Source organism: Perca flavescens, unplaced genomic scaffold, assembly GCF_004354835.1.
Source record: "Perca flavescens isolate YP-PL-M2 unplaced genomic scaffold, PFLA_1.0 EPR50_1.1_unplaced_scaf_13, whole genome shotgun sequence".
NCBI lineage: Eukaryota > Metazoa > Chordata > Actinopteri > Perciformes > Percidae > Perca > Perca flavescens.
In genome coordinates, this window is record NW_021166548.1 from 138,880 (window position 1) to 153,879 (window position 15,000).

The window sequence follows — 15,000 nt, forward strand, 5'->3', positions numbered from 1 at the left end:
TGGAAAAGTGACAAAATCTTGGAAAAAGTGACAAAAACGTTGGAAAAAGTGACAAAAACTTTGGAAAAACTTTGAAAAATGTAACAAAAAGTGACAAAAACGTCGGAGAACGTTAGAAAAAGTGATTATATAGGCGCCATTATGGAGCAGCCAGACCCACATGACGTTCGTCCAATCAGCTGCCGGTTTTCATTTTTTAGCTGCCAACACAGACTAGCGGAGACGACACGGGGCCATTTTTGGACCTCGGGGCCTTTCCTGCCGTCTGATTGGTGCATCAGGGCCTTCAAAGACCTCTGAATCAGACAAAGTCCAAACTAACTCCTTACCGACATATTTGGTCCAGAAGTCGTTCTGCAGAAAAATAGAAACAGACAATTCAGTTCAAATCACTGAAATCATATCATGTCGTCTAAATGCTGATTTAGTTTCTCCCGAGCTGCTCAGTCCAAGGTGAGACACCCGGGCTAAACCAGCATTTCTTCTCTGTTTTTGAGTTTTTGGGGCTATTTTACTTCCATAGAAAGTCTTATTTCAGATTATTGGCAAAAAACATCCAACATACACATTTATGTGTTCATTTTACTCCACTTTGTGTATTTGCACCTGTCAAATTCTCCTAAATTCAGCAAAAATCAGCAGGAGATAATGGCGAGTAATGAACTGGTATATATGTTAATGTTGTTTTCTCCACTTCAGTAGATCCTACACACACCTGACCTTCACCTCCATTCATATCTATATACAGAAGGATTGGCTCTGTTTCTGTCTGTGTCTGTGTGTGTGTGTGTGTGTGTGTGTGTGTGTGTGTGTGTGTGTGTGTGTGTGTGTGTGTGTGTGTGTGTGTGTGTTGTTTGTCTCTGTGTGTGTGTGTGTGTGTTCATGTGTGTGTCTCTGTGCGTGTGTGTCTGTGTGTGTGCATGCCTGTGTTTGTGTGTGTGTGTTTGTGTACGCATGTGTGTCTGTGTGTGTGTGTGTGTGTGTGTGTGTGTGTGTGTGTGTGTGTGCATGTGTGTCTGTGCATATGTGTGTGTGTCTCTGTGTGTTACATGTGTGTGTGTGTGTGTGTGTGTGTGTGTGTGTGTGTGTGTGTGTGTGTGTGTGTGTGTGTGTGTGTGTGTATGTGTGTGTGTGTGTGTGTGTGTGTGTGTGTATGTGTGTGTGTATGTGTGTGTGTGTGTGTGTGTGTGTGTGTGTGTGTGTGTGTGTGTGTGTGTGTGTGTGTGTATGTGTCTGTGTGTGTGTGTGTCTGTGTGTGTGTGTGTGTGTGTGTGTGTGTGTGTGTGTATGTGTCTGTGTGTGTATGTGTCTGTGTGTGTGTGTGTGTGTGTGTGTGTGTGTGTGTGTGTGTGTGTGTGTATGTGTCTGTGTATGTGTCTGTGTATGTGTCTGTGTGTCTGTGTGTCTGTGTGTGTGTGTGTGTGTGTGTGTGTGTGTGTGTGCTCCCTTTCTCTCTCTCCAGAGGACACTAGACGTGACATTTTCAGTTATTTTAATGTTGATATTGTTGTTGGAAAATGAGAACTCTTTATCAGGACCAGTGAAGGTAAATGTTCTTAAATTCGGATTAGTGCCTCAAAAAGTTCATGTGGAGCCCTGATGGAGGACTTGGAGAACGGTGACCCCCCTAAAGCTATCTTTAGTGAGGCTAGAAGCTCTAAGTCTGCTCATGGGCCTCTGTGTCTCTAAGACTTGTTATGATGCGTTCAGTGTCTGTCGTTGCAGGAGGTAAGTACAGTTTTATCGACATCCTCGAAGATCTCCCGCGCCTCCTCCCAGCTGCAGCGCTCCTCGATGCACTCCCTCTCCATGTTGCCCTTTTTAAACTCCTCGAAAACGCTGTTGGCCCGTCTCTGTCGGGTCAGAACCTGGCTGGCTTCCTCTCCGCCCAAGAACACTGTAAGACAAGATGTTCAGTTCTTCACCTTTTCTGTCCTGGATTCTCCCTTAACCCTGGAAACACTGACAACTACTTTGGAAAAAGTGGTAAAAATGTTGAAAAAAGTTTGGAAAATGTGGCAAAAACGTGACAAAAATGTTGAAAAAACGTATGAAAAGTGACAAAAACTTGAAAAAGTTTGGAAAAAGTGACAGAAACGTAAAAAAACGGGAAATAAGTGACATAAATGTTGGAAATGTTGGAAAAAGTGACAAAAACTTGGAAAAAGTGACAAACGTTGGATAAAGTGGCAAAAACGTCAAAAAACTTGACAAAAATGTTGAAAAAGTTTGGAAAAAGGGGCAAAAACGTAGGAAAACTTTGGAAAAGTGACAAAAACTTGGAAAGAATTGACAAAAACGTTGGAAAAAGTGACATAAAGTGACAAAAATGTTGAAAAACTTTGGAAAAAGTGACAAAAACTTTGGATAACTTTGGAAAAAGTGACAAAAAAGTCTAGAAAAGTGACAAAAACATCGAAAAATGTGACAAAAATGTCGAAAAATGTTGGAATAACCGACATAAGCTTAGTAAAAGTGACAAAGACATAGAAAAACATGAGGTTGACCTACTTTTGCTCTTGTTATTATCAAACAGTTAGCATATAATAATATTCTGGTGAGTTCTCTAAACCAGATAACAGGGAGCCACTGGGTGTCCTCGTCTGGAGCTCGGTGTGATGCTGAGGAAAGAACAGGAGCTCCCTGACCAGATAACAGCTGACCAAATCAACTCGGTCATATGAGGCATTTTATATTTAAATAATCAGGACTTTTAGAGTGTATAGAGTCAGCGTGTTTCCACCAGACTCCATGTAAATAATCAGGACTTTTAGCACACACAAACATAAATACATACACACACAGAGAAACACAGAAACACAAAACACACACAGACACACACAGAAACACAGAAAACAAAAACACACACACACACACACACACAGACACACACAAACATAAATACATACACACACACACACAAACACACACAGACACACACAAACATAAATACATACACACACACACACAGACACACACAGAGAAACACAGACACACACAAACACACACAGACACACACAAACATAAATACATACACACACACACACACAAACAGACACACAGACACACACAGAGAAACACAGAGAAACACAGACACACACAAACACACACAGACACACACAGACACACACAAACATAAATACATACACACACACAAACAGACACACACAGAGAAACACAGACACACACAAACACACACAGACACACACAGACACACACAAACATAAATACATACACACACACACACAAACACACACAGACACACACAGAGAAACACAGACACACACAAACACACACAGACACACACAGACACACACAAACATAAATACATACACACACACACACACAGACACACACAGAGAAACACAGACACACACAGACACACAGACACACACAAACATAAATACATACACACACACACACAACACACACACACACACACACAGACACACACAAACATAAATACATACACACACAAACACACAGACACACACAGAGAAACACAGACACACACAGACACACACACACACACACAACACATAACATACACACACACACACACAAACACACACAGACACACACAGAGAAACACAGAGAAACACAGACACACACAAACACACACAGACACACACAAACATAAATACATACACACACACACAAACAAACAGACACACACACACACACAAACATAAATACATACACACACACACACACAAACACACACAGACACACACAGAGAAACACAGACACACACAAACACACACAGACACACAAACACACACAGACACACACAAACATAAATACATACACACACACACACACACAAACAGACACACACAGACACACACAAACACACACAGACACACACAGACACACACAAACATAAATACATACACACACATACACACACAAACACACACAGACACACACAGAGAAACACAGACACACACAAACACACACAAACACACACAGACACACACAAACATAAATACACACACACACACACAAACACACACACACACACATAGAAACACAGACACACACAAACACACACAGAGAAACACACACACACACACAGACACACACAGAGAAACACAGACTCACACACAGACACACACACACACACAGACACACACACTGACACCCACTGAACATAGGTCTTCTCCACTTTGCTTTAACACCATTTCTTGTCGTTGCTATGCCGATAAGTTTAGGTTTTTTGGGAATTATACCTACGTGGGCGGTGACCACGGCGACCAGGTGTAGCAGCAGGAGGCCGAGGACCAATCGGTGAAGGCGAAACATGGCGCCGGGCGGACGGAGAAGTTGGCTGGAAAAACCTCAGTGTGCCGAGAGAGAAGTAATGGAGTCTGAATGTGGAGAGAGGGAGGGAGGGAGGGAGATAGAGAGAGGGGGGAGAGAGAGAGGGGGGGAGGGAGAGAGACGGAGGGAGGGAGGGATGGATGGAGGGGAGAGAGAGAGAGAGAGAGGGAGATTTAGGGGGGAGAGAGATTTAGGGGAGAGAGAGAGAGGGAGGGAGGGAGAGAGAGATGGAGAGAGAGAGAGAGGAGGGAGATAGAGAGAGAGGGAGGGAGGGGAGAGAGGGAGGGAGGGAGATAGATATAGAGAGAGAGAGAGGGAGGGAGGGAGATAGAGGGAGGGAGGGAGAGAGATATAGAGAGAGAGAGAGGGAGGGAGGGAGGGAGAGAGAGAGAGAGAGGAGGGAGAGAGAGAGAGAGAGGGAGGGAGGGAGAGAGAGAGAGAGAGAGGGAGGGAGGGAGAGGGAGGGAGGGAGAGAGATATAGAGAGAGAGAGAGAGGGAGGGAGGGAGAGGGAGGGAGGGAGGGAGGGAGAGAGATATAGAGAGAGAGAGAGGAGGGAGGGAGAGAGAGAGAGGGAGGGAGAGAGGGAGGGGAGGAGAGAGAGAGAGGGAGGAGGGAGAGAGGGAGGGAGGGAGGAGGGAGGGAGGAAGAGGGAGGGAGGGAGGGAGAGATAGAGAGAGAGAGGGAGAGAGATAGAGAGGGAGACCCACATTTTGTACCTGTGTGTGTGTGTGTGTGTGTGTGTGTGTGTGTGTGTGTGTGTGTGTGTGTGTGTGTGTGTGTCTGTGTGTGTGTGTGTGTGTGTGTGTGTGTGTGTGTGTGTGTGTGTGTGTGTGTGTGTGTGTGTGTGTGTCTTGGACACACACAGGCCAAAAGTTTGGACACACCTTCTCATTCAATGAGTTTCCTTTTTATTTTCATGACTATTTACATTGTAGATTCTCACTGAAGGCATCAAAACTATGAATGAACACATATGGAATTATGTACTTAACAAAAAAGTGTGAAATAACTGAAAACATGTCTTATATTTTAGATTCTTCTAAGTAGCCACCCTTTGCTTTTTTTATTAATAAGGGAAATAATTCCACTAATGAACCCTGACAAAGCACACCTGTGAAGGTAAAACCATTTCAGGTGACTACCTCATGAAGCTCATTGAGAGAACACCTCTTCACTATCTGCTAGCTGCCTGTCCCCTGAACACACTGGAAAAGAAATATTTGTCGAAATTTGTCAAAGCCTACTAAAATCTTAATTTCTCAGGCTCTATAGCGGATAAAAACATGGAATAAAAAGCATTTGAGAGCTTACTTATTTGGCTTTAAACTTGACTGACTTGCTTGGCCATAATCTTCAAAAGCATTTAAAACAAATATCTATAAACAACAAAAATATCAAGAATATTTTGAAAATCAGTACAGATCTGTTTTTATTTAATTATTTCATACTTTTTGAGGTACCAAAGTGACAAGTGAACATCACTGATACAAAGTTATAGAAAAAAAAAACCCAAAACAAAACAGAGGGTTACTTCTTCTTTACATAACAATTACATATTAATTTATGTTGATTTTGTTTCTTGTATTATTTGGATCAAACTTTGGATAAAAACGTCTAAGAAATCATAGCAAAATCCCTATGCATTAAGATAAATGATTGCTGGACTGGCAATGGTAACTAACGTTTTTGCATTTCAAATCAATAATATAGTTAGAATTGTTTAATTACAATTGTTAGTTAATTTAATCTTGATAATAGAGACCTTGAACATAATGTTTGTGTTGTTCTCTTCGGAGATGGTTGCCTGGAACCTTTTACAAAAGAAAAGCTCTAATTTCCATTCTGTGACTGAGTTGGTAAAACTGAAAAACTGACATTACTTGTTCACTGTTGATTTGTTTAACAGTAGGACAGTAATGTCAGTTAAATTATTTACCTACTAGTAAGGTTACTAGTAGTTACAGGCAACCATCTTCAGAGAACAATACAATCTGTTTTAAGGCCTAAAAAATAAAATAAAATTGTAATTGACATATAATACTAACATGTAATGTGAAAGAAACGTGTAGTATTTAAGTGACCAAATAGTATTACAGTAAAATGTATTGAATAGTGTTGAAATAAAGTGATACAATTGTGAAGGATTAAAATGTTCCAATTACTTTATCAAAACATGTTTTAATCACACTGTATCAACACAAAATACACAGGTTAACTGAACATGAATAAGTTGGGTTAATTTAACTCAATTGTTTAAGTTGCTGACAAAGCAAAACATTTGTGTGCAACCGATGTCCACTATTGAATTAAGTTTATCCAACATGTTTTTTTTTCAGTGTATATATCTGTACCTCTGTGTGTGTGTGTGTATATATCTGTACCTCTGTGTGTGTGTGTGTGTGTGTGTGTGTGTATATATATATCTGTACCTGTGTGTGTGTGTGTGTGTGTGTGTGTGTGTGTGTGTGTCTATATGTATGTGTGTCTATGTGTGTGTGTGTGTCTATATATGTATATGTGTGTGTGTGTCTATGTGTGTGTGTCTGTGTGTGTGTGTGTGTGTAATGTATATTTGTGTGTGTGTGTGTGTGTGTGTGTATCTATATATGTGTGTGTTTGTCTATATATGTGTGTGTGTGTGTGTGTGTGTCTATATATGTGTGTGTGTGTGTGTATGTATGTGTGTGTCTCGTGTGTGTGTGTGTGTGTGTGTGTGTGTGTTTGTGTGTCTATATACATATGTGTGTGTGTGTGTGTGTGTGTGTCTCTGTATATAATGTGATATAATATAGTAAGTAAATTAAGGGGCGGGACTTGGCCTCTCTATAAACATGAACGTTGTACAATGAACTTTCAGGTGGTCAGGTTGTGTAGCGAAGTCTCAGTGGCGTTGAAGTCTCAGTGGTTGGTTGTCTCGTTTTGGGGGTGCTCTGTGGTTGGTTGTTGGTGCTCTGTGGTTGGTTGTCTCGTTTGGGGGTGCTCTGTGATTGGTTGTCTCGGTTGGTAGAGCTCTGTGGTTGGTTGGTCCGGTTGGTAGAGCTCTGTGGTTGGTTGTCTCGTTTGGGGGTGCTCTGTGGTTGGTTGTCTTGTTTGGGGGTGCACTGTGGTTGGTTGTCGTGTTTGGGGGTGCACTGTGGTTGGTTGTCTCGTTTGGGGGTGCTCTGTGGTTGGTTGTGTTGTTTGGGGGTGCTCTGTGGTTGGTTGTCTCGTTTGGGGGTGCTCTGTGGTTGGTTGTCTTGTTTGGGGGTGCTCTGTGGTTGGTTGTCTTGCTCTGTGGTTGGTTAGTCCAGTTGGTTTGGGGGGTGCTCTGTGGTTGGTTGTCTCGTTTGGGGGTGCACTGTGGTTGGTTGGCCCGATTAACAGCGCTCCGTGGTTGGTTGGCAGTGCTCTGTGGTTGGTTGTCTCGTTTGGGGGTGCACTGTGATTGGTTGTCTTGTTTGGGGGCGCTGTGTGGTTGGTTGGCCCAGTTGACAGTGTTCTGTGGTTGGTTAGTCCAGTTGACAGAGCTCTGTGGTTGGTTGGCACGGTTGGCAGTGGCGTGCGATTGGGCAGCCCTTTTGGTGGCGCCGTGCGGTTGTGGATCCACGGCAGGTAGTTGGACACCCGGGTGTAGATACCGTAGGCGCCCGGCCGGGCGCAGCCTTTCCCCCAGCTCACGATACCCAACAGGAACACTGTCTTACCGTAGAGGGTCACCAACGGGCCACCGCTGTCTCCTGTACATCAGGGAAGGTTAGTTAGTACTACACACACATATATACAAACACACACACAGAGACACATACACACACACACACATATATACACACACACACACACACACACACACACACACACACACACACACACACAGTAATATATATATACAGTACAGGCCAAAAGTTTGGACACACCTTCTCATTCGATGAGTTTCCTTTTTATTTTCATGACTATTTACATTGTAGATTCTCACTGAAGGCATCAAAACTATGAATGAACACATATGGAATTATGTACTTAACAACAAAGTGTGAAATAACTGAAAACATGTCTTATATTTTAGATTCTTCAAAGTAGCCACCCTTTGCTTTTTTTGATAACTCTGCAAACCCTTGGTGTTCTCTCAATGAGCTTCATGAGGTAGTCACCTGAAATGGTTTTACCTTCACAGGTGTGCCTTGTCAGGGTTCATTAGTGGAATTATTTCCCTTATTAATAAAAAAAGCAAAGGGTGGCTACTTTGAAGAATCTAAAACATAAGACATGTTTTCAGTTATTTCACACTTTTTGTTAAGTACATAATTCCATATGTGTTCATTCATAGTTTTGATGCCTTCAGTGAGAATCTACAATGTAAATATCCATCCATCCATCTTCGTCTGCTTATCCGGTGTCGGGTCGCGGGGGGAGCAGCTCCAGCAGGGGACCCCAAACTTCCCTTTCCCGAGCAACATTAACCAGCTCCGACTGGGGATCGAGGCGTTCCCAGGCCAGGTTGGAGATATAATCCCTCCACCTAGTCCTGGGTCTTCCCGAGGCCTCCTCCCAGCTGGACCTCCCTCCACCTAGTCCTGGGTCTTCCCGAGGCCTCCTCCCAGCTGGACGGGCCTGGAACACCTCCCTAGGGAGGCGCCCAGGGGCATCCTTACCAGATGTCCGAACCACCTCAACTGGCTCCTTTCGACGCAAAGGAGCAGCGGCTCTCTCCGAGCTCCTCACGGATGACTGAGCTTCTCACCCCTATCTCTAAGGGAGACGCCAGCCACCCTCCTGAGGAAACCCATTTCGCCGCTTGTACCCTGGATCTCGTTCTTTCGGTCATGACCCAGCCTTCATGACCATAGGTGAGGGTAGGAACGAAAACTGACCGGTAGATCGAGAGCTTTGCCTTCTGGCTCAGCTCTCTTTTCGTCACTGGCGGTGCGATAGATTGAATGTAATACCGCACCCGCTGCGCCCGATTCTCCGACCAATCTCCCGCTCCATTGTCCCTCACTCGCGAACAAAACCCCAAGGTACTTGAACTCCTTCACTTGGGGTAAGGACTCATTCCCTACCTGGAGAAGGCATTCCATCGGTTTCCTGCTGAGAACCATGGCCTCCGATTTAGAGGTGCTGATCCTCATCCCAACCGCTTCGCACTCGGCTGCAAACCGATCCAGTGAGTGCTGAAGGTCGCAGGCCGATGATGCCATCAGGACCACATCATCTGCAAAGAGCAGCGATGAGATCCCCAGCCCACCAAACTGCAACCCCTCCCCACCTCGACTACGCCTCGATATCCTGTCCATAAATATTACAAACAGGATTGGTGACAAAGCGCAGCCCTGGCGGAGGCCAACCCTCACCTGAAACGAGTCCGACTTACTGCCGAGAACCCCGACACAGCTCTCGCTTTGGTCTTACAGAGATTGGATGGCCCTGAGTAGAGACCCCCCCCACCCCATACTCCCGCAGCACCTCCCACAGTATCTCCCGGGGGACCCGGTCATACGCCTTCTCCAAATCCACAAAACACATGTAGACCGGTGGGGCATACTCCCAGGCTCCCTCCAGGATCCTTGAGAGTGAAGAACTGGTCCGTTGTTCCACGACCAGGACGGAATCCGCATTGTTCCTCCTCAACCCGAGGTTCGACTATCGGCCGAACCCTCCTATCCAGCACCTTGGAGTAGACTTTACCAGGGAGGCTGAGAAGTGTGATACCCTGTAATTGGCACACACCCTCTGGTCCCCCTTTTAAAAAGGGGAACCACCACCCCGGGTCTGCCACTCCTTAGGCACCGTCCCAGACTTCCACGCAATGTTCAAGAGTCGTGTCAACCAGGACAGCCCCTCCACACCCAGAGCCTTGAGCATTTCTGGGACGGATCTCATCAATCCCCAGGGCTTTGCCACTGTGTAGTTGTTTGACTACATCAGTGACTTCCGCCTGGGAAATCGACGACAATCCCCGTTATCCTCCAGCTATGCCTCTAACATAGAGGGCGTATTAGTCGGATTCAGGAGTTCCTCAAAGTGCTCCTTCCACCGCCCTATTACCTCCTCAGTTGAGGTCAACAGTGTCCCATCGTTACTGTACACAGCTTGGATGGTTCCCCTTCCCCCCTCCTGAGGTGGCGAACAGTTTTCCAGAAGCACTTTGGTGCCGACCGAAAGTCCTTCTCCATGTCTTCTCCAAACTTCTCCCACACCCGCTGCTTTGCCTCTTTCACGGCAGAGGCTGCAGCCCTTTGGGCCCTTTGGTACCCTGCAACTGCCTCCGAGTCCTCCGGGATAACATATCCCGGAAAGACTCCTTCTTCAGTCGGACGGCTTCCCTGACCACGGTGTCCACCACGGTGTTCGTGGGTTACCGCCCCTTGAGGCACCTAAGACCCTAAGACCACAGCTCCTCGCCGCAGCTTCAGCAATGGAAACTTTGAAGATTGCCCACTCGGGTTCAATGCCCCCAGCCTCCACAGGGATGCACGAAAAGCTCCGCCCGGAGGTGTGAGTTGAAAGTCTGTTGGACAGGGGCCTCCTCCAGACGTTCCCAATTTACCCGCACTACACGTTTGGGCTTACCAGGTCTGTCCAGAGTCTTCCCCAGCCCCTGACCCAACTCACCACCAGATGGTGATCGGTTGACAGCTCTGCCCCTCTCTTCACCCGAAAGTGTCCAAAACATACGGCCTCAGATCAGATGAAACGATTATGAAATCGATCATTGACCTTGGCCTAGGGTGCTCTGGTACCAGGTACACTTATGAGCATCCCTATGTTCGAACATGGTGTTCGTTATAGACAATCCATGACTAGCACAGAAGTCCAACAACAAACAACCACTCTGGTTTAGATCAGGGAGGCCGTTTCTCCCAATCACGCCTCCAGGTGTCTCCATCATTGCCCACGTGCGTGTTGAAGTCCCCCAGCAGAACAATGGAGTCCCCCACTGGAGCCCCATGCAGGACTCCACTCAAGGTCTCAAGAAGGCCGAATACTCCGAACTCCTGTTTGGTGCATATGCACAAACAACAGTCAGAGTTTTCCCCCCCACAACCCGCAGGCGTAGGGAGGCGACCCTCTCGTCCACCGGGGTAAACTCCAACACAGCGGCGCTCAGCCGGGGGCTTGTGAGTATCCCCACACCCGCCCGGCGCCTCACACCCTGGGCAACTCCGGAGAAGAAAAGAGTCCAACCCCTATCCAGGAGTACGGTTCCAGAACCGAGACTGTGCGTAGAGGTAAGCCCCACCAGATCTAACCGGTAGCGCTCCACCTCCCGCACTAGTTCCGGCTCCTTCCCCCACAGAGAGGTGACGTTCCACGTCCCCAGAGCCAGCGTCTGCCTCCCGGGTCTGGTCCGTCGAGGCCCTTGACCTTCACTGCCACCCGTGTGGCAGCGCACCCGACCCCAGCGGTTCCTCCTACAGGTGTTGGGCCCATGGGCTGGAGAGATGGGAGCCACGTAGCTTGTTCGGGCTGTGCCCGGCCGGGCTCCGTGGCAAACCAGGCCACCAGGCGCTCGCCGACGAGCCCCCCGTCTGGGCCTGGCTCCAGACGGGGGCCCCGGGCTTCCTCCGGGCAGGGTCACTCCATCTCTACCTTGTTTTTCCATAGGGTTTTTGAACCATTCTTTGTCTGGCCCCTCACCTGAGACCACTTTGCCTTGGGAGACTCTACCAGGAGCACAAAGCTCCAGACAACACAGCCCTGAGGTTCACAGAGACACACAAACCTCTCCACCACGATAAGGTGATGGTTCACGGAGAAGCAATGTAAATAGTCATGGAAATAAAAAGGAAACGCATTGAATGAGAAAGTGTGTCCAAACTTTTAGCCTGTATGTTTATGAATGAACTGGTCACCTTTGCACGAGTCCTGCAGGCCCTCTATGTATCCGGCACAGAACATGTTGTCGGTGATTTCCACGCCGCTCTCCTCCACGCAGACCTGCGTGCGTATCCGCGGCACCGCCAGGCGCCGCAGCACGGTGGACGTGGGCCCGTTCTCGCTGCGGCGGCCCCAGCCGCTCACCGTGTGCTTGGCGACCGCCCACAGCACGCGCTCGGCCAGCGGCCGCGTCGGCAAGCAGGCCGGCACGGCGTACGGCGTGTAGACGATCGGCGCCGCCAGGCGCAGCAGGCCGATGTCGTTGTCGGCCGTGCGCTTCACGTAGTTCTCGTGCACGATGATCTGGGAGACCTGGATCCACTGCTCAGAGCCCTCGGCAAGCTGCGTGTTGTGCTCGCCTGAAATCAACCATCACCAAACACACCAGACTCCATGTAAATAATCAGGACTTTTAGTGTGTATAGAGCCAGCATATCTCCACCAGACTCCATGTAAATAATCAGGACTTTTAGCGTGTATAGAGCCAACAGACTCCATGTAAATAATCAGTACTTTTAGCGTGTATAGAGCCAACATATTTCCACCAGACTCCATGTAAATAATCAGGACTTTTAGCGTGTATAGAGCCAGCATATCTCCACCAGACTCCATGTAAATAATCAGGACTTTTATAGTGTATAGAGCCAGCATATCTCCACCAGACTCCATGTAAATAATCAGGACTTTTAGCGTGTATAGAGCCACCAGACTCCATGTAAATAATCAGGACTTTTAGCATGTATAGAGCCAGCATATCTCCACCAGACTCCATGTAAATCATCAGTACTTTTAGCGTGTATAGAGCCAACATATCTCCACCAGACTCCATGTAAATAATCAGGACTTTTAGCGTGTATAGAGCCAACATATCTCCACCAGACTCCATGTAAAAAAAACGGACTTTTAGCATGTATAGAGCCAGCATATCTCCACATGTAAATGGGTGAATTAAGGGATTATTTCAACCAAACCAGAGTGGTGATTGTTGGAACAGTGGAAAGATGAACCAAGACGGCTTTTGGTAGTTTTGTTTAGTTTCTGTCCACTTTGAATGAAGTGTGTTTTACGATGATAAAAGTCCTGATTATTTACATAAACTAAAATAACTAAAAGCTCTATCTCTGTAGGGATCCATCCCATAATGTTGTCAGACACTTAGAGTAATAATGTGATTATAATGGAGAGATTGGTACCTGCGACCACCTTGAGGAAGCGAGCCTCTGTGTCCTCCAGACAGTGAGATGCTGTGATGATCCATGTTGGTGTATAGATCACTCCTCCACAGAACCCTTTGTCTTTATACACCAGCAGAACCTACACACACACAACACATACACACCAACGCACACATGCACACACACAAAACAAACGGTAACAATGGACTATTTCGCATTTTCCGTTCTATACACAACATGTTTCACATAGTTCACTAGTTCAGTGTGCCCACAATTGGCACAATGGCTATTGTTTCTCATACTTATTCTTCATCTGCCGCCACATTTTTGTCCCACTAAGGCTCACAGCGTTGCCAACGCACGCACACAATATACATCGAAACGTGTGTAATGCTCGGGAATGGTGTGCTATGACTTTTCTAAGAGATTTGCCGCACGGTTTTCACGAAATCGGCAAAAAGCAGTATAAAATTTCCCATAGACTTTAATGGGAAATTGTCGGCAAATCGCTTAACATCGCTCAAAACAAGCCCCTTTGGGACCCCGCTGTATCGCCATACTTTAATGTAGAAAAAAAATTAAAAGTGTAAACCGAAGACAAGACTTTGGCCTTTATTGGGCTGAATGGGCATTCGGATATCAAGCACGGTTTCTACGAAATCAAAGTTTTCGTATCGTCCTCTTTTCAGACCGTTTCAGATTTTCCCATGTGTGTGTATGGGGCCGGAATGTTGAGAGTTAGAGTGGGAGTCAGAGTGGGGAGCTGAAGGACGATTCTCGGAAAGTTTTCCAAACAAATTGGTCTACCTCCTACAGTTTTCACTCTCTACACATCATACTTAGTCAAAATGTAGGAAATCTTGTGCCGGTCGCAGACATGTGACTATGGAATCCACCGGACGTAAACATTTTGCTCTAGACACTCCAACTGCCGATAGAAACAGTGGAGTTGCAGTACGATTTGCTGAAATCGTTTCCAAACAAATTGCTCTCCCTCCTACAGTTTTCACTCTACATACATCATAGTTGGTCAAAATGTAGGAAATGTTGTGCCGGTCGCAGACATGTGACTATGAAATCCACCGGACCTAAACTTTTTGTTATTTTGAAACCAACTGCCGATAGAAACCGTAAAAAAAAATGAAGCTGCAGTACTTCTTCAGACCGGTTGAGATTTTCCATTGTGTTTGTATGGGGAGAGAATGCTGAGAGCTAGAGGGTAAAGCTGCATTATGATTCTCTGAAAGGTTTCCAAACAAATTGCTCTCCCTCCTACAGTTTTCACTCTTTATACATCATAGTTGGTCAAAATGTAGGAAATGTTGTGCCGGTCGCAGACATGTAACGATGGAATCCAACAGACGTACACTTTTGGCTCTCTTGATACCAACTGCCGATAGAAATTGAAAATAAGTAAGTGAAGGATGCAGATGGTTCCCTGTTTGTTACCTGCTCTGTGTCCCATATGTTTGACATCACAAACATAAAAACAACATCAATGCGTTCGCCAGACTTTTATCTCTCTGGTGAGCATAATATTTTGCCGTTTTTGAATTACAGAACAAACTTAAGAGGATTAATTATCATTACATGGATATGTTTGACCCATGGAAGACACTGTCTCCCCCTCCCTACTCCCTCACTGT

At 46.2% G+C, this 15,000-nt stretch overlaps 2 protein-coding genes across 2 annotated transcripts in view; both read right to left on the minus strand.

Annotated features, from left to right (window-relative positions):
• LOC114551520 (coagulation factor VII) overlaps positions 1-4,373 on the minus strand; it is a 16,573-nt gene extending 12,200 nt beyond the window's left edge. The window contains 3 exon segments of the mRNA XM_075447415.1: positions 330-354; positions 1,737-1,897; positions 4,233-4,373. Of these exon segments, the coding sequence (XP_075303530.1) occupies positions 330-354; positions 1,737-1,897; positions 4,233-4,305 (259 nt within the window). The 5' untranslated portion in view covers positions 4,306-4,373.
• Positions 4,374-7,186: 2,813 nt separating this feature from the next.
• The window catches only part of f7 (coagulation factor VII), a 17,477-nt gene continuing 9,663 nt past the window's right edge, over positions 7,187-15,000 (minus strand). The window contains exons 7-10 of the mRNA XM_028572548.1: positions 13,373-13,493; positions 12,155-12,538; positions 7,745-8,041; positions 7,187-7,596 (exon numbers count right to left, since the gene is read on the minus strand). Coding sequence (XP_028428349.1) covers positions 7,187-7,596; positions 7,745-8,041; positions 12,155-12,538; positions 13,373-13,493 — 1,212 coding nt within the window. The remainder of the gene's footprint in view (positions 7,597-7,744; positions 8,042-12,154; positions 12,539-13,372; positions 13,494-15,000) is intronic.